The 20,533-nt window shown below is 41.3% G+C and overlaps 1 protein-coding gene across 1 annotated transcript; it reads left to right on the forward strand.

Annotated features, from left to right (window-relative positions):
• Positions 1 to 593: 593 nt before the first annotated feature.
• si:dkey-45k15.1 (exocyst complex component 3) lies at positions 594 to 9,297 on the forward strand. The gene is made up of 13 exons (XM_056248175.1): positions 594 to 640; positions 1,113 to 1,162; positions 1,675 to 1,770; positions 1,887 to 2,508; positions 2,603 to 2,687; positions 3,764 to 3,889; positions 4,002 to 4,102; positions 4,184 to 4,297; positions 8,085 to 8,208; positions 8,367 to 8,489; positions 8,568 to 8,720; positions 8,801 to 8,922; positions 9,048 to 9,297. Exons 2-13 carry the CDS (start codon positions 1,141 to 1,143, stop codon positions 9,199 to 9,201), a joined length of 1,842 nt encoding a protein of 613 aa, XP_056104150.1. The 5' UTR covers positions 594 to 640; positions 1,113 to 1,140; the 3' UTR covers positions 9,202 to 9,297.
• The last annotated feature ends 11,236 nt before the right edge of the window (positions 9,298 to 20,533 follow it).

The raw sequence follows: 20,533 nt of genomic DNA on the forward strand, positions 1-20,533 counted from the left end.
TGTACCTTGAAACCTATTTCATGGTTTGCGTTCTCGGGCCACCAGGCACTGTTTTGTGCAAATGAGCGGCCGGATCGCATTAAGGGTTTTCTGTTAGAACGGTGTCGTGTTAGCGGCCCCTAAGTTAATAACTAATGATCATTGAGACGGAAGTGAATCAATCAAAACTAACTTTAGCTAGACAATAACTTTATTCTAGAGCTGCTGTAAAGCTAAAACAATCTCTGTTACTTTTATTTCCTATTATCACTGTAAAGATGCTTTTAAACAATCTATATTGTTAAAAGCGCTATATAAATGAAGGTGACTTGACTTGACTTGACAGAAGCCAATCAGTTGTGAATTGCATCTACATGGAAACTTTGTGTACGTCTCTTTCTGTTAATTTGTAACTAAATGGATGTGTAAACATTAATGTTTGATTTATTTCAGCTGCATGTTTTTGCTTGAACCATTGCCTTTTACTCCCTCTGAATTAGAGCAAATGCAAATACTATTCAAAGAACCTATTCTTCCACTGATAAAAGCCTTACAGGTTTACACGTGTCTTTTCAAGTATACATGAAAGTGAAAGTAAGTTCCCTGGCTTGTAAAGCTCCTTTGAGAAGAAAGGGAGGGACATTCCCTGAAAAGGTTTCAGGTAAGAGCTACACATTATTTACTTGTTATTTACATGTTTTGTGTTTTTTTTTAGAGACGACACTAAAACGATTTTAATCATTTGTCGGTGAGATTAAGAGATAGCATTTGATTTCTCCATTTAAAAGAACTGACAACCCTTACTTATTTTTCATTCATGGTTTTCATGTTTACTGTAGGCTATCATAATTCTTCTATTCACAACTGTATATTTTTTTTATAATTCGTCTTTTGAAAGTTTAGTTACTCATTGGGTTAGTAACGAGGAAGAGTGTTTGTTTTTTGCAGGTGGAAAATGCTTGTTGTTTTCCTATGAGTGAATGACTTCCCAGTATTATAAAATCACTATCTGCATGATAATAGTAGCTTATAAGATAAAGCACCATATTAAAATGCCTTGAACGGCTGATGTTGCATAATATATATTACTTTCATAAGATATTCTGACTTTTCTTTTCTCATGTATTGTACAGAGTTGTTTAATAGCCGCTTGGATTAACAATGGCAAAATCTCCCACTTCTGGCAAGTAGCCTATATCAATGTCATTTACATGAAATTGAATAGAATTGAATAAATACAGTAGCAGAGAATGTTTTATTGCAACATGGCTGGGCAAGTGGAAATTGCTGTGGGTACTATGCAAAATACAAGGAACAATTTGTAAAAGTGCAAGTGTGTGATTGTACAATTCTTCTAAAGCTGAGAAATACAACATTCATGTCAAAATGAGGGAAAGCACTTTAAAATAAAATATCAATCACCATCAATGATGTTACATACTTACATATATTATTATACAGTAGCCTATTAACACATCCATAATATTGGTGCTAAATGATTCATCTGAGCTTTTGGGGTTATGCATTGTCTGCTGCATTGTCTTTACCCTTTTAAGTGTCCTTTTGATATTCAATGGTTGAGAAGGGAGGAGAATAATGCTGTGTTGGTTTAATACATCTCTCATTTTTAGAAGGAAAAAATGATTGTTGATTTTGTGCAGTATAGATTTTATAATATTTTCTATGTTTGCACAGTGAAAGACATCTTTCGCAGGTTTTCCTCGATCAGAAAAAGCAAAAAGAAGACATTTGAAATCAACGACACAAAGATCCCTCTAAAGCCATGCACAGGTAAATATCTAGTCCATTTGTTGTGGTGGTAATGAAGGCACAAGTAATGCATAGTGCTCTATATGATATTATTCATAGCAACACTCTTTCTCATTGCCGCTTTGTTTTCACAACAGTTTTGCAGATCACAGATTATATACAAAAAGATATGCTGAAGGAGGCCTATCTGAACCTGCTCTCCATGCACCGCCTGGAGCTCCAGAAAGAATTGAAAGCTGTGGGTGAAGGAGCTCCTCCCACAAATCAAGTTCCTAAAGAGACAGATGTCAATAATCTATTTGTGACTCTAAGGAACAAAATGTCTGTCATTGTACGCAACTCCAGTGCTCTGCCCTTGCGCAATAAAGAGCTGCTGGTGTGTGTTGCACAAATCATCCTGGAGGAAGAGAAGAGACAGGGAGAACCAGGAGCGATGCCGGGATGGAGGGAAGCATGGAGGGATGCAGTACGAGACGGGGTTCGAGATGCTCTGAAGAAAGTTCAGCTGGACAGCCGCGAGCAGAACGCTTCCTGGTTGGCAGTGCATCTGGGGCTTCTGGGTAAAGCTGTGGTGGAGGATTTGGAGAGAGTGAAGACTGAACTTCTGAGCTCATATCCAGCAGACTTTAAAGTGTTTGAAACCTATGTGTCCTGCCATCATGAGGCTGTAGGAGAGCATTTGAAGAGACTTCTGGAAAAGGTGACAGAGCTGAAAGATTACCATGCTCTTCTAGATTTCATTATTCATCACTACCCAAGGTGAGCTTTTTAAAACACATCACACAAATGTCTAAATGGCACTTCATTGCATAATTCAGTTTAAATGAAATGGTATCTCATTGGTGTTCCACAGTGATCTGAGAGACAAGCAGAGAATTCTTATAGTGGAAGAAGACTTGCTAAATAATATAAAGACCTCTTACTGTCATTGCCAAATGGTGAGCTACTGCAAGGAAAGAGTTTTAGCATTCTAGGTTAAAGGTACACTATGTAACATTAGGGCCAGTTAAAAAAAAGCAAGTATTTAGCGAAACAACATTGTTCAGGTTGTGCTTCGGCTCTGCGTGACTGTGCTGATGAATTTGCTTCTTTCTCATAAAAAAAAAAGAAGGAGATTGTCCTACTGCTCATGAAACACTATCAGGCTTAAGAGAACCAGTTTAGATTGAAAGGATCTCAAGCTGACTAGCTAAGGACATTACTGTAGCTTTAACAGACACGTCACCCTCAGTTCTCGCTACATCCAAAAGCCAAGCCAATGTTGATTCTCGTTTTATTACGAGCACTGTCGCGTTCTCTTTTTGCCACAAGACTTTCATCAACATTTCTTTTAAACAGGTGATTCCCCGTAGGTTGCGAGATTTAGCTGCTCCATGTCAAACTTTTCCGCTCATTGCGACAACTAACCTACGACACTCCCACACCATACACACGTCAAAGTAGCCGAAGCAACTTTTCTTTATTTACGGATATGACAAGATCACACATGGGCAAGTGACGTATTTACACAATTTCCGAGATGGTCCTCACTGCAGAACACGAAATTCAGGGGGAGGAGTTGGATCCAGATCCAACTCCTCCCACTTTACATATACCTAAACCTACCCATCTCCACCCCCTGATCCCTAACCCAACCCTTAATCCTACCCATCTCCACCCCCTGATTCCCAACCCCACCCCTAATCCTACCCATCTCCACCCCTTAGATCTGGATCCAACTCCACCCCCTGGATCTCGTGTACTGCAATGAGGTGCTACTGCAATTTCCTGCGAAAACCCTCCAGACAGGTCTAAAATATAAACACTTATTATAGGCTTACCATAGTGAATCAGGGTAAGACAAAAACATGTTTTGGAAGAAGGATTTATGATGTATTGGCCCATTATTTAAATTGTGTTTATTTTGAATGAAAAAAGTTACATAGTGTACCTTTTAGCAAATACACCACATAACCTATTTAGAATTTTTTGGTTTTATCAGTTTGTTGTACTGTGATACCATATTTGATATCAGGATGACTTTAAATCTGCACTGGAGAATATTATCATAACTGAAAAAGAAGTGTGGACAATGAAGAATTCTCCTGATAGAACAGATGATGGATTTCTCACTTCAAAAACCTACATGGCCATCTTCCAGGTCAGGACTTAAACTTTTCACTTTAGAGGGAGATCAAAAACTTTTATCATTATTATTATAATTTATTACATTTTTATTTATTTAATTTTCACCTCTGGATTTGTCTTGTTAGCTGATAGCGAGTTATGCTGAGAATCTTGAGAAGATCGATGAGAATCTGGGGAAGTCAGTGGTACGCTTTTGCTTAGAGGAGCTAAATCCATTTCATACAAGGTTTGTGTCACAGTATTATTATAGATTAACTTGAAATCACTTCTGCATCTTTCCTTCTCTGACAGTTTCCTTCTCTTTTAGATTCGAAGAAGAGTTTTTGCAACACACCCGCTCTCTGTTGACCTCTGACCTGCTGGACTGCTGTCTATGGGTAGAATATCACATCAGCTACATCAACTGTTTTAATTCACTCAAGTAAGTCCATCATGAAAGGGACACTGCCCTTGTGAAAAAGAGTACTTATTATGGAAATAATATATTTTAAAAGAATATACTTGTTTAGTGTAAACTGAATGTAATGTTTTCAGACACTTCATTGCATGTTAATGGCAATTAAATGCAAATCTATCATAGTTTAAAGAGATATTAAACTTTTGAACTTTAAAGTGTTTTTGACACACTTAAAGGGTTAGTTCACCCAAAAATGAAAATTCTGTCAGTAATTACTCACCCTCATGTTGTTCCAACCCCCCGTAAGACCTTCGTTCATCTTCGGAACACGAATTAAGATATTTTTGATGAAATCTGAGAGCTGGATCACTCCTCCATACTAGTCCATAGGCTTCTTCAGGGATTGAACTTGCTGGCCTCGAAAAGTTACTAAAGACATCGTTAAAATAGTCCAAGTGACTACAGTGGCTCAATCTTAAGTTTATCAAGCGACGAGAATACTTTTTGTGCGCAAAAACAAACAAAAATAACGACTTTATTTCAACTATTCATTTCCTTCCCTTTGGGCCTCTACTCAGTTAACGTAGTGTGATTCCGTAGAGCTACGTCACACGTAGGCTCACTATTGGCCGACGCTGGTCATGTGCGTGATGCGTGTGACGTACAACAACAGAAGCTTACGCTATTACACTAGTGAACTGACTCGAGGCCCACAGAGAAGGAAATGAATAGTTGAAATAAAGTCGTTATTTTTGTTTTTTATAGGTGAGAAACCAAACGCAATTTATTTACAAACAAAAAGAACACAATAAAACATAAAACAAAAATATAGGCGCACATTACTAACGCGCTCTTTAAATAACACATAAAATTTTCCGCCATTGACTTTAGACCAGGTTTTTGTTGGTCAATGGCGCAGTCTATTTCAGTTGCTTCAAAATAGCAACATGCCAACAATGTGCCTGAACACACCTCGTTTTCAGACCTGCACGTGCATAGGGGCATAAATAGGCGCAAATGCATTTGCTATTTTAACAACGCGGTGCAGGACGTAACTGCGGATAACTGCGTCAGGCTGAAACTAGCAAAAAACACTTGCGTCGCGTCTGGCGCTGCATTGCGGCGAGTGTATGATGCTGTAGCAGTTGCAGCGCATTTTCAGATACCCTCCACCTTCCCCAGCTCCACCTGTATAAATCTGCCACGGGCATTTCTTATATGCCATATTGTACAGCAGCAGCATGTCTTACTTGCTCACAGCAGTGTGTCGTGTATTGGCAGTAGGGCTGGGCGATAAAACGATAACGATAATTATCGCGATATAATTTTTCTCGATAAAACGATATCAAGAGGTCGATAAATGTTCGATAATGTTTATGCGCCAAAAGCAGAACGAAACTCATTTGAACCGCGCGCGCCTCGGACTGTTTATCCGCTTGGCTCAAAGTCCAAACGGCAGCGCAGCGCGAGCTCACTAGACTAGAGCAGACGCGTTTACTCTGATCGTCTCGCTCACAAGATCCAGTGAGAAGCGCTTGAGTTCAGCGAAGAACACAAATGTTTAAAGACAGATGAAACACCGCTGACAAACAGGAGAAACAATGCGCGCAACGATACAGTCAGAATCTGAATTGATACTGAATCCATTTAGCCTACCATGGATTTACTGTAAGGTTAGCCTAGTAATATTAACTGCACCATGAAATGTGGAATATACATATTGAATTGTATAATATTATTAATGTAGACAATGTATTAAATGACTAATGGAATATAATTACAGTATTTAATAATGTATTTAACTGTTAGGCTACTGTTTTTCATACAAATAGGCCTATAGAAACCATAAAGTTACATTTTGCCAAGATAGTGAGGTGCTAAGTTATAGGCTATGACTGGTTTTATCTGTGGTTATCATGATCTAAATGCATGATACTGGATGACCAATGGTTTTTAATAAAACTCAAACAGTCAGAATATTACATTTTACCAAATAAAAATGTGGTCGTTACTTTTTTTTTTTTTAAACGGATGTTACTGTTTTTGTTAATGAACATACATTTAACATAGTAGTATTAGCTTGAGTTAGGATGCAGATTTACTGTCAACTCACTGTCAAATATGCATTTCGAGACAAAACATGTCATTTGAATTTTGCAGCATGCACTGCAAACTGTGCTAAAGAAATATTTTTCTATTAAGATATTAATTTTGTTAAGGAAAAATGACAAATGTTTGAATGTTCTACCTCAGATTTGTGAAATGTTCACCTGTTTGGCAAGTGTTTGTCATGATATGTTCTGACAATAAAGAGTAGTTTAAAACCACAATTAACGCTCTGGTTTATGCAACTTTCACTCAGGAGCAAAAATCTGCCTTTAAACTTGAAAGAAATAAAGATTTGACATTTATCGTGATAATTATCGATATCGACTGATATAAAAAAAATATCGTGATAATTTTTTTGGGCCATATCGCCCAGCCCTATTTGGCAGTAGCAAGTCCTGTATTTGCTCTGTAGCAGCAGCAGCGTATAGCAGATCTATTCCGCTTAGACCAAACATATCAACACTGTCATATCCATTACCAATGCAAACACTCTGAGGGCCCTATTTTAACGATCTGAAACGCAAGTGTCAAAGCGCAAGTAACTTTGTGGGCGGATCCCGGCGCTGTTGCTATTTTCCCGGCGGGATAAATGCCTCTTGCGCCTGGCGCAAATCTAAAAGAGGTTGGTCTGAAGTAGCTTCATTATTCATAGGTGTGGTTTGGGCGTAACGTGGAATAAACCAATCAGAGCGTCATCTCACATTCCCTTTAAGAGCAGGTGCGCATGTTGCATGGCGGATTGCTATTATAACGGCGGATTTACCAGGCGCGCGTCAGGAGCGGTTCACAGCCGAGGAGACCGACGTTCTTGTCAGGACCGTGAAAGACAGAGAAGTGACGATGTATTGCGTGTTTTGCGTGCACCTGTAAACTATGGCATAAACCCTCATGCAGTAACACCCTCAGACGGCACTGTTTATTGACTGTCTGAAGTAGAATGCATGCAGAAATAACAAGAAATTCAACGTTCAAATCAGACTTATCTATCTATTTATCTATCTATCTATCTATCTATCTATCTATCTATCTATCTATCTATCTATCTATCTATCTATCTATCTATCTATCGTGGGTGGGTTTCTCCCATCCCCATACAAATCAGAGTCGGTTAAACAGGCGTGGGAGGAAAAAAACTAAATTTTCATGGACACCACAATGATTTCCCTCATGTGTTAATATTTTTCCTTGTTATAATGTATGATTTGCAAAAATAAAAACTGCTGCATCTGTGTTGATGAGAGAATCAAAGTGTATGCGCGTTGTGCACCCGCTACATTATGGCCAAGCATGCGCGCTTAAAATAGCATAATGAACAACGCGCAACGCGCCACTGACTTTAGACTAGTTTTTTTCTGGTCAGTGGCGCAATTGTTTTATAGAACAGCAAAATAGCATGAGGGAAAGTTTGCGCCGGAACACGCCTCCTCTTTGCGCTGAACCGCCCCGGGGAGCGCAAGTGTATTTCTTAGTTAACCGATGTGTGTCTGTGGAGGGAAAAGTCCGCTTTGCGCGGGTGCAAAATAGGAATGATACATGCGTCAGTGTACAAAGTCATTTGCGCCGGGTGCAAGATAGAGCCCTGAGAGTTGTCATGACAGAAATCTGTTTAATCTCAATCTTCTGTGAGTCCCTGTCCCTGTCAGTCCTTTGAGACATGCATGTCAAAGGTTTTTTATTTTTTATGTCATGGCTTTTGTTACAGAGAGAATATGCAGTTTTATAGGGAGAACTTCTCAACTCAGGTGGAGCAGCTGGAGAAAGATGCGGATGGACTGATTCAAAGACTTACCCAGACCCTGATAAAACATTTCAAAACTGATATCAAGGTGGGCCTTACCGCAGATATATACATATAAAAAATACCCAACTTGTTATTTTAAATTACTCATAATCTAAAATTATACCTAGTAAAGAGCATATTACACATTATTTTTTATAGTTGAAGATTACAATATTACTAACTACAATGCAATTTTCCCCAAAGCCTTACATGGATGGTATGATGACAAAAAAATGGCTGAAAACAAATGGAGATTTTAAAGAAGTTACTTGTAGAATAGATAATTATCGTGGGCTCTGTAAATCTATGAGAGCTCCATCAGCTCAAGTGAGTTCTGTCATCTACTCAGAGATTCTCTCTAATGGCTACAGAGCACCACTTTTAACACAGTGTCTGTATTTGCAGGTTTTCGTAAATGATGTGCACTATTATGTAGCCAGAGAATATGTATCCCAGCTGATGAAGAAAAAATACTCATGCAAAAAAACCAAGAGCGAAGATGCTGCTGTAAAACTGAGAGAACAATGGAATGAACTCAAGAAACTATTTGAGGACATGGTAAGATCCAGTCAAGCATTAAATAGTTTGGAATATACAAATGGATTTTTCATGCACTGACAATATTATTCTGTACACAGGGATCATCCTTAAACTGGCTTTATCCGTTGGGAGATTACCTTAGTGACATTATTGGAATGGAAAATGAGAGAAAGATAAAAGATCTGTTAATTCCATTAGTTAGTAATTACCCAGACATCAGGTAAGTGTTATAATAACTTTGAATATGCTACTATTTTAAAACAATACATTGTTTTGTTCACTTGTTTGATTACATGTAAGTAACCTCTCACTTAATTCTCCCTTACTGTCCATTCTCGTCTTTAGCAAGAAGCAGTTGTCAGCTGTTCTGTACTTCCGAGACAACGGTTTTAGCTTGGAGAGGCACAATGTTATTAATCAGTTTACTGTGCTTAAACGGGATGCTGGGAACACAAATCATGATCGCTCCTTCTTCACTGACACTGAAGTACTTTCCTGAAATACAATATTTGTAGATGTGCAATACATTATTTGTTGCACTAAATTATCAGATAACAGAATATAACTAAATATTTTGTGTTTAATTTGAATTAATTAATAAAGCAATATAATTGATAAAGATGACAAACATGTATTTTCACGAAGTAACACACCTTTATCTTTTACAGTGAGATTACTTTTGGCCATTCTGGACCTTCAATTGCATTACTTTTGATAATTTTGTTCAAAACCTGTACAGTACATTTTATGGTAATACTTTACAATAAGGTTCATTAGTTAACTACATTAGTTAACATTAACTAAGATTAATCACATGCGCTCTCTCTGAACTGCCAAAAAAAAAAAACACTCATGATCTGAAAACACAGACAAACCAATATGTTAGAGTGTATTAATCTCCATTACCATATTCTGCTGAAATGAAATTGTAAGTCTGTGTTCCTTCACAAGGCTGCATGTGCTGTTTGCTCCAATACTAAATCTGCATGCTAACTTTATCGGGAATGAATTGTAATAAATCCAAACATGAATCTCAACTATGTGGTTTGCGTTTGCTGAATATGTAACCTCTGTGCTTTTTTGTTCAATGTTTAAAAACTTGAACATAATCTGGAATTACAGAATCAGGAAACTATGAAGTAAAATAAACAACAACAAAAAACTCTGCATATGAGTTGACATTCTCTTGACTTGTACTTACAGGAAAGTGCAATGATTCTGCCGAAATGTATAAAGAAATGTCTCAAATTAGACCAATTATTTTGTTAATGGATTTGAGCAAAATTATTGTGTTTAGCAGTTTTTTGTTCAGCCCGAATTTGGTGTTTTGGTTGTTTGTCCTTATACTTGCCAATAGAGGGAGACATTTAACTATAAACAAACGATTAGCATTTTCTCCATATTGTGTAATAATCATTCAAAAAGAGACTTGATGGACTCAGTCTGTTTATCTACTGTGATATCAATCATGAAAATGTGATGTGTAAAACATATACTGTCGGATAAAACCGATTGTGTGCTGCACAATATTTACTCCATGGACCCAGCTCTTGGGGAAAAAATGCTATTGGTTGGTAAGTCATATTTAGTTATTCTCCCTTCTCTTGTTTAATGCTAATTTTAACCCTATTTTTAGCCTAAGCCTAATATTTTCTGTTCAGTGAACAAAACATGAAGATAAAAAATAAATTCCCCCTGTAACTACAGTGTGTTATTGAAAGGATTTTTTTCAATTGCTGTCTGTACTTTTGTAATGACCATGTATAATATATCTTTCCACATGCAAATAGTATATTTGTGTGCCTGCATGAGAGAGTGTGTTATTTCAGGACAGGCTGGCTTGTGTCCAGATGTCCTGAGGATTACAATCTTATCTACAGTCTGTAGAGTTAGATGTGATGAAATGGGAGGGGATTGTAAAGATATTTGTAGTTCAGAGATTGAATGCCATAGGTCTCTGGCTCATCCATAAGTCCTTTTCATCATAAATGACACTTTGCTCACATTCCCTCACCTCCACATAAGCATCTCTTCACTTCCTACAAATCCATAATCCCTCTTTTTCTTCAACTTGCCCTATTAACGTGTTCATAGGTCTGAATATTTACCTTTTTCTCCTCTCTTTTAAGAGGATACAGCTTATTCAAATTTCTTCTGGCTGATTTGTATACAGAAACCAGAGGCAGCAGATGACTCCCTGGTGTCATGTCATTGTGAAGGTGTGTGTGTGTGTGTGTGTGTGTGTGTGTGTGTGTGTGTGTGTGTGTGTGTGTGTGTGTGTGTGTGTGTGTGTGTGTGTGTGTGTGTGTGTGTGTGTGTGTGTGTGTGTGAAAATACATGTCAGCGTTGCATGGTCTCTGGTGTTCAGTAAGTATTATATTTAGCTCACCCTATGTCAGAAGTTTTCAAGCACTCTCTCTTACCCTGCCTCACCTTATCGTTCGGAGCAGTTGTCACGCTAAGATACAGTGAACATGCATGTAATCAACACATCAGTCATGATAAATGCTATCAGGTTTAATGAAAGCCTCATGAGGTTGCCCAGACCCACTTTATATCACTCTTGATCATTGGAGGGTTAACGAGGCTAACATTAAAGTTGCAGGATATTGAGGACATTGAGTGGATGGGAAAAAAGACTGTTACACTTTATTTTAAAAGGCCCACTGAAGTGGCTTGGAACATGCAGCATTATTCAATGTGTTGACGTAATTTCCACCGAAACAGGTAGACAGGGCGGGACATTTCAAACAGCTCCTCCCCTTTTTAAAATAGCCAATAGCGGTAAAGCCACAGTTTCCTCCTAATCTCTAACCGACCGTTCTCTTACGAGAGGTTCTCTCGTATTGCGTAAGCTAGCTTACGCTGCGGAAAGATTCATCTTTGCTGAGATATTGAAGCCAAAAAATTATTTCATAATTTGTATCCATTCACAACGCAGTTCCTCTGCGGCAGACCTAGAGCAGGCTAGCTAGCAGCTCATTGGTTCGCTCAGAGAGAACTGCTTAAGCCTATGGGAGAGCGGGGCTGAACCCGCTGCCAATGAGAGGCGCCCGCGCACTCATTGCGTCATGGCCCGCCAGAATGGGCGTGGCTATGGTGTATATAACAGTCTCTCCCAGGCTTATATGTTGATTCATTTCATCTTCAGCAAGCTGCACGCTTCTGCTGTCCTGAGAAAAGCCGTCGCCGTCGAGAAGGCATCACTCTAGCGAGCTCCCGGACCCCGAAGAAGCCGGCCGTCTTCGCCACCTTCAGCCGCCCTGCAAGCTAGCGCCATCCGACGACTGTATCCTTCTCTTTTCTCTATTTATATCTAAAAGAGCCGAGCGTCTTTTTAAAGATGTCTCGTTTTTCCTGCGGCTCTTGCCGCGCTCGTCTCGAGGACGGAGACCGCCATGTCATCTGCGCTCTCTGCCTGGGACTCGAGCACGCAGAACTCGCCCTCGCTGATGGAGGATGCGACTTCTGTGAGAGCCTGCCGTTGTCGTCCCTGCGGGCACGACTTCTGGCAGCAAAATCCGCTCCCGCGCCGCCTCCCTCTTCGCCGCGTAAGAAGAAACGCCGCTCCCAGAGGCCGCCGGAGCCCCCAGCGGAACCATGCGGGCCGCCGCCGCCGCTTCCCGCTTCCCGCTCTCCCTCCCCGCCCCAGCCGGACATACAGTTGCCGCCGAGTGGCCGCTCTGTCGCTTCCGATGACGCCGCGGAGGAGAAGGACTCCTGTTCACTGCTCGCATCAGACAGTGAAGAATGGTCATCTCTCGGATCCATGAGAGAGTCGGCGGGGATCCGCGCCGGGATAGAGGAGGAACTAATGCGCCTCCTCTCACAGGCCGTCGAACGCCTCGGTCTCAAGTGGTCTCCTCCACCCGAGCAGGCCCCGAACCGGATGGACGGCAGCTTTTTTCATCGGCGCTCGACCCCCGCGTGCAACCGGGCCGCCCCATTCCTGCCTGAACTTCACGCAGAGCTGACGAAGTCCTGGAATGCCCCGCTCTTGGCTAGAAACCGCTCTGATATATCCGCCTCGCTGCCTCGGTGGACGGAGCCGCCGAAAAAGGTTACTCAGCCATGCCGCCCGTCGAGGACTTGGTCGCCGCACACCTCTGCCCGCCCTCTGCTAGATGGCGCTCTTCCCCCACGCTTCCTTCGAAAGCTTGCAGAGCGACCTCGAGCTTTCATGCTCGCGCCTACGCCGCCGCCGGTCAGGCCGCCGCAGCGCTACATTCTATGTCTGTCCTCCAAGTATTACAGAGCGATATTCTCCGTGAGTGGGCCGAAGGCGGTAGAAACCCCTCCCCCGCTGTCACGGATCTGAGAAGTGCTACGGACCTCGCCCTTCGCGCCACTAAAGCCGCCGCACAAGCTCTGGGGAGATGCATGGCCAGCCTTTGTGTTGCCGAGAGACACTTATGGCTCACGCTCGCCGACATGGGAGACTCTGAGCGCGCCGCGTTTCTTAACGCGCCCCTCTCCCCGACGGGCCTTTTTGGATCTGCTGTCACGGGAATCGTCGATCGCTTTTCTGAGGTCCAGAAAGCTACTCAGGCGATGAATTTGTTTCTGCCCCGCCGCGCTAGCTCTTCCGCGGGCCACTCTCGCGAGCCTCCTGCCAGAGCTCCACCACAGCGCCCCCCTCCGCAGACTCAAACAGCCCAGCGCAGACAGGGCGGCCGCCCTTGCTCTCGCTCTGACAGCCGCCGCAGACCGCCGCCCCCACGAGGCCCGCGACCTAAGATCACGCTGAAGCCTGATCATCAGAAGTCTGCCTAGCAAAGTCAAGAACTCGACGGCGCTCTCCCGCTGCGGCCGGACCGCCGTCAAAGCTTCGCCCTCTGCCAGTCCCCGTTATTTCGCCGACTGCTGTAGTGTTGACCGCCACAAACAAGCCGGTGTCCCAGCCCGCTTGCGAGCGACAAAAAGCCGTTTTTACGGCTACCCAGAGAAATCTCAAAAAGAGAAAATTTGCCAGTTGTGTAGAAAATGTGCCCACAATCATGTGCTCACCCATACACACAAGCATAACATATCCCGTGTCTCTATCAGAGCCCCATCACATGAAACGGGCACAGCCCGCTCTAATATCAGAGAACATAAACACGCCCACGAGCTCGTGTGCGTGTCCCCTCTCTGCTCGCTCTGTTTCACGGCCCATAGACTCCTCTCTGAGTGCAAATCCCGTTGCCACACACATTCAAAGCGCGCCCACACACTGTGTCCAGCCCGCTATGTGCAGCAATCAGGGCGATATAGCCATTCGGCCACTAGCCGCATGCTCCAAAGCGTGGGAAGCCATTCCAGGCATTTCCCCGTGGGTTCTAAGCATTATAAAGAACGGCTATCTGCTACAGTTTCGCCGCCGCCCACTATATTGGCTCTCCAACGAGATTCAAACTTCCAACAATCAATTTCCCCAAATTTGGAACCAAAACATCAAAGGACACAGTGGACATTCCTACAGCAAATGTGGACATCAATGAAGTTAGCCTACCCGATAAGACGTTTAACATGTCAGGAGAAGTAGCAAGTGTTGACATGAAAGAGCCAACAGAAAATGTTGAAGATCCATCTATTGAGATGAACATTAAAAGCAAATTTAAGCTTCCAAAATTTGGTATTGCTCTCCCAACAACAAAAGGTCCTGACAGTGACCAAGGGCTCAAGAAACCTATGACAAAAACAGAAGTGAAAATGTCAGGAGAAATACCAACTACAGACAAGAAAGAGCTAAAGTTACCCAAAGGAATAGTGAAAGTGGATATGCAAGCCAGTGAAATGACAACAGACATTTTACTACAGGGCACTGCAGAAATGGGAGAAAGTGAGAGAGATGGCAAAACTGAAATAACAAGTCCACAATTTGGCTCTCCAACAAAATTCAAACTCCCAGAAATAAAATTACCCAAATTTGGATTTTCCGCTCTGAAGGTCACTAGTGATGCACCTGATTCTGACATCAAGGAAATTAAAGTTAGTTCAGTGGATTGTGAGATAAAGACATCAAAAGTGGACCAATCAGATGACATCAAATGCAAAACTGCAGAGATTGAAACCCCATCTATTGATATGACCATAAAAGCAAAAGAGATTAATCAAGAGGGACAGGAAACTAAATTTAAACTTCCAAAATTTGGGATTTCATTACCCAAAGTAAAAGGTCCTGAGGTGATTGTAACTGCAAAAGAAGTAAAAACAGGAACACCTGAAATTGGGATCACTGAACCAGAAATTAAAATTGCAGCAGATGATGCAAGTCTCCCAAAAGTAGCCATGGCTTTAGAGGGAAGTTCCAGCCTTGAAAAAACAGAGGTAGAGACAGAGTTGAAAGATGATACCATTGTTGTTTCAGGTTCTCCAAGTAAATTCAAAATGCCTGCTTTTAAAATGCCAAGATTTGGAAGAACATCTGATGCAAAAGGAAAAGAAGCAGAAGTAGATGTTCCAGACACTAAAACTGATTTAAATATTAAAGACAAGCCTTTACAAGTAGAAGTCTCCAAAGATATACACAGAGAGGGTGAAATTAAAGAAACCACCGAACAGCCTCCAGAGATTGTTGTAAAAAAAATGGAGGGTGACAAAGGCTCCCCGAGTAAATTCAAACTTCCTACTATGAAAATGCCAAAGTTTAGCATTTCAAGAACAAAATCTCAGGATGGAGAAGATGACACAACCATAAATGCTAATGCCCCAGACACTAAAACACAACCAAAAGATGATTCACAAGGGCCTGGAAAGTCACCCAGATTTACAATGCCTAGACTTGAGGATGTTCTCAGTGGCTTTGAGGTTGAATTTAACGTTCCAACAATAGAGGAAATAGAAGAACAAATGGACAAACCATCTGTCAAGCAAGAACAGGAGGCTGGAGAAAACGTTGAGGAAGTAGCAGAACACAAGGACAAAGGAGCACAGGAGAAATCAAAGTTTAAATTTAAATTTCCAAAATTAGGATTCAGCCAGTCCTCAGATGAAAGTGATAAGTTAGTCGACGCCAAAATTGAAAAAAGTGAAAAACATCTGGAGGCTTCAGCGGATCAGAAATCAGCTGTTAGCAAAGAACAAGCAAAAACTGAAAAAGGAAGCTGGTTCAAGTTCTCATTTTCTTCTCCAACTAAAACTACAAAATCTGACGAGAAGGAACAAATAATCCAACCACCTGAAGAGGCCGAGAAGTCTGATGATGTAGAGAAAGAATCTGTTGAAAGAATGGGGTGCAGTCTGCGAGGGCTCACCGGCCTTCGGCCATTGGTCGACTCGGGAAAGCCCCCTACACATAAACTGTCTGGAGATGCTTGCGGTCGAGAACGCGCTTTCGCGCTTCCTCCCGCTCATTCGGGGACACCACGTCCTGATCCGTTCGGACAACATGGCTGTGGTCTCCTATCTCAACCGTCAGGGCGGCGTCAGGTCCAGGAATCTCTTCCTACTGACACACCGCATTTTAGTTTGGTCTCAGAGCCGCCTGCTCTCGCTCAGAGCGACGCATGTGCCGGGCCATCTGAACGACGGTCCAGACATACTGTCCAGGAACCTCATCTCCTCAGGAGAATGGTCCCTGAACACACAAACGGTCCAAATACTGTGGCGGCTATTATATTGAAAAAAACATAACTATATATAAAATTACATCTAAACGTATTAAAGTTTCGTTTCAAAGACGAGAGGACAGTAAATTTTGAAGACTCTGCCATAATCCCGTTTTCCTCGGTTTTCCTCCGCTTTAAATCTCCCCAACCGGAAACGCACGAGCATCCTTGCGTCAAACGCGGAACTTATGCGTGCATATAGCCCATTACTCCTCAATGGAGCGAGTCCAGACCGAACTTCCCGATCAAAAAATGTTGTGGGCGGGGTTCGGGCTGGCATCCAGGCTAGAAGCGCAGCATGATGTCATCAAAATCACAGATCCATATTGGCAGTGAGAGATGTAAATTTTGAATGGTTATTATCTTCTAAATAACAATTTTGTCATTTGTTTGGAGCATACTAGCATATACATTAAACAAAATTATAAACGCAACACTTTTGTTTTTGCCCCCATTTTTCATGAGCTGAACTCAAAGATCTAAGACTTTTTCTACATACACAAAAGGCATATTTCTCTCAAATATTGTTCACAAATCTGTGTTAGTGAGCACTTCTCCTTTGCCGAGGTAATCCATCCTCCTCACAGGTGTGGCATACAAGGATGCTTTCACCAGCCATCCGGACAGCTGCTGCAACAATTGGTTTGCATAACCAAAGAATTTCTGCACAAACTGTCAGAAACCATCTCAGGGAAGCTCATCTGCATGCTCGTCGTCCTCATCGGGATTATGAGGCTTATAACCGACTTGAGTGGGCAAATGCTCACATTCGATGGCGTCTGGTCTGGCACTTTGGAGAGGTGTTCTCTTCACTGATGAATCCTTGTTTTCACTGTACAGGGCAGATGGCAGACAGCGTGTATGGCGTTTTCTAGCAACATTACACTTCAAAAGAAATCTGTATATTTCTGTAACACTGCCAATCATCTTTTCATCAGTTCGTAGTTTCAGAAACTTTTGGAACTAGAGTGTGCTTTGTATCCTGAGCATATCACATAAAATAACATGAATTTCAGATTGCCTAGAGTTTTTTTTTATATATCTTTTGCTCAGGGATGTCTATACACATATAGATTGTATTTTCTTTCCTTACACTATTATGCTTCTTCATTTAAGCAAACAACCTTCTGCTTTAACCTGTTTCCCAGACAGCAACATAGTGTCGGCCCAGATTCGGTCCACATCTGGTACATGTGCATTCCACATGGCCCAGATGCGAGCCCAATCTGGGCCGACGCTATGTTGCTGTCTGGGTCATTTTTTGCACAATATTTGTGCAGTATCTAGACACTAATTGAGTATATACAGTCTGTATTTATTATCTCTGTAAAAAGGTACCTTTATTACCTGTCAACTCATGTATTTCCATACCTCTGAGCACCCTGCTTGTGCAGACATCACACGTCATCAGTGTGTTCCATGAGGCATAGACCATGTATACTGTATGTATGTAGATGTCACGTACCACTCCAGACACGTCCCGCCAACTTGGAACGTTCAGCGTTCACTCACAGTAAGAATCAATGTTGTGAAACTGCCGAGGTTTAAATTACCAAAGAAATGGGATAACTTTTCACAGGTGAGAATGTGTTAGTAAAAACACAGTTGTTTTTATATGTATTAACTAAATATTACACATTTTTACTATGGTGCTTTTAATGTTTTTACTTTTACTATGGTAACTAATTTATGTTGTGTTAGCAGACAACTTCGTCTTTTTGCATTCAAAATCATCTGCTGAAGTCTATTGCAGATATAGATATTCATAAATACGTCTAACTCGCTCTCGAATATTCACGGACCGACTTTGACCGTTCCAATATGGCGGACGGCTTACGTAGTATAGTGGCTTATTGAAACTGCCAATAATGAGGCATCTATGTATATACATCTACTGTAGGCCTATATGGCGTAGACAGCCAGTCTCAACCGCCGCAAACAAACAGCAGCTACATTTTACAGTTCCTCCTGAACCAAAACAACAAGCTTATGCTGCGTTCACGCCATGTCGGAACCGTATTTATGAGATGGCAACCCGTGATGTTCTACGCGGAGCTGTTCACATCCTCAGACTAATTTTTTTGCTTTTCTATATAAACATCAACTCTGAAATGAATCTGCAGCAGTCAGGTGGTACAAGTAAGAGCTCTGAAAGTTGTTTACACTCATTATTATTGTAATGTGCTTTGAGACATGAGGTAATTGACGCTGTCTCTTGTGGCTCCTACCTTGAAGTGTTGGATTTATAGCCTTTATAGCATCTACTTGTTTTGTCCGTTAATTGTTGACCTTGTAAAGACCTGTCAAACATTAAACACTGTCTGCATTGTGGCTGCGGAAACACTGTATTTTGCTTCTTTCTCTGGCACGCAGAAGAGAAATGTCATGACTAACTTAACCAACAAACTTCTGTCTCAGACACACATGCAGGGAAACTTGCGAGAAGCTAATTTTGTTGATGCAAATGCACAGCTTTGCATACATATTAGGTCGACAGCCAGACGCAAAACAAAGGACTAAAGGGAAATGAGCTAGCACAATTTCACGAACAGCCATGGCTGACATGAACAGGGATGAATGAAATTATTTTCTTGCATGCAATCCTGCATTTGTTGACCATGAAACAACCTTTTTCTCTTTCTTTCTCCCTCCATTACAGGCGTGCTTGTCTCGCTCAAGTGTGCTCTTGTCTAGGGATGAAATCAAAAACGAGCTCGTGTCACTCGATGTGCTGTCAGTTTCTGAGAGAGAAAGAGCGTGACTGAGAGTCACCACTGAGAGCTGAACAGCATTATGGGTAAGAACAAACAGAATCGGCAACAAAGTAAAAAATGTAGCCCTCAAATCCCAGTGCGTCTCATTTGATTCTGTTTTATCTTGATGGTGTAGTTTTAAAAATCAATAATAACCACATAAGATGTGTTGATCCAAACCAGGCAGATTCACACTTCATGACTTACTTTCCATTGAGATACCCAGGGGCGGTATATACTGAGTTGAGTTTTTATGTGCTGTCTGGCTGGATCCCTTTCATGTAGAAGTATAAATAACTTAGAGAAAGTTGTTTGGATGTTGAATATGCCTATATGCTCCCTAAACGAAAATAAATAAAAAAAGGAGGCACCAAATGGACTAACACTGCTGATCTTTTTTGTCATTGTGTAAGCTGACCTAAGCCTCACCCTCAGTTCACTGAAGGGCTTATAATAGAGTTCTCATGAAAGCTGTCTTCACAAACAAGCACTGACAGACAAGTGACAAGCTCTTCATGATCCATCTGTCACCTGAGCCAAACCTGCCTGAGTAGGTGTAACAGACTACACAAATAAGCATAAGCAGACACACACTGTCACACGGCAATAGAACTGTAGTGAGGTCACGAGATCATCAAAAGGATGACGTTTAGGAAACTTTCTCTTCAGTGATCTACAGAAAAGAGAAAGACCGAACAGAGTTCTGTTAGATCAATTCTTAGATTTCTTGTGGCGGCACACCCTTATAGGAATGCCGGCTGGAGGGCAAAACAAGGCTTCCCTCCGTTCCCCAATATAGCTATTATAAACAGGTTTGTACTACTAAGTAATAAGACTGTAATATTAAAACACCAAATTCAGTATACATGTTATAGCTACACATAACATGACATGCACAGGCAAGCAGCTAAACCTAGAATATTTAGATATTCTAGATATCACCTAAGCGGTGATCTAAATATTCATAGCTTGAAACATATTATTAACTGAAAGGCCTGTGCTGCAGCTCTATGGATGATTTGGCCTCCAGGTCTCCACGCTAGTCATGCGACAATAAACTGTGAATATAGAGGAAGGAAAACTCCTGATCGAAAAAAATATTTCCTTTTCAATGCATAAATAAATCTATTCAATGCTATATGTATGAGTCTAATATAGTAGATTTAGACACCTTTACTTATTAAACATGCTACTGTACATGCACACACATACTTGATTGAAAATCACTGTTAATGCTAGCAAGAAAAAAATATGCACACACAAGTACAAACACACACAATCATCTTTAATAGCATGTCCACAATTAATGGATGACTTTAGTGGGAATTTGATTGAGATGACATTTAGCAGGTCTGCCAAGTTAATGGTGGGAAAAAACCTTTAGTATTAATCTAAGAAAGAAAGAGATGCACAAATAGAACATAAAAGAAAACAATATAATTATTATCTTTGGGTTAACTATACAATAAGTAAAAACGCACATGGCCTA

Source organism: Rhinichthys klamathensis, unplaced genomic scaffold (genome assembly GCF_029890125.1).
Source record: "Rhinichthys klamathensis goyatoka isolate OS25496 unplaced genomic scaffold, OSU_Roscu_1.1 h1tg000053l_1, whole genome shotgun sequence".
In the NCBI taxonomy this organism is placed as follows: domain Eukaryota; kingdom Metazoa; phylum Chordata; class Actinopteri; order Cypriniformes; family Leuciscidae; genus Rhinichthys; species Rhinichthys klamathensis.

What these genes read in the sequence shown, in the direction of transcription:
- si:dkey-45k15.1 (XM_056248175.1), top strand. Translation starts at nt 1,141, where the DNA reads ATGGCAAAATCTCCCACTTCTG. An exon ending in GGCAAAATCTCCCACTTCTG is followed by an intron (nt 1,163 to 1,674) that starts GCAAGTAGCCTA and finishes ATGTTTGCACAG; the next exon opens with TGAAAGACATCTTTCGCAGG. An exon ending in ATTATTCATCACTACCCAAG is followed by an intron (nt 2,509 to 2,602) that starts GTGAGCTTTTTA and finishes GGTGTTCCACAG; the next exon opens with TGATCTGAGAGACAAGCAGA.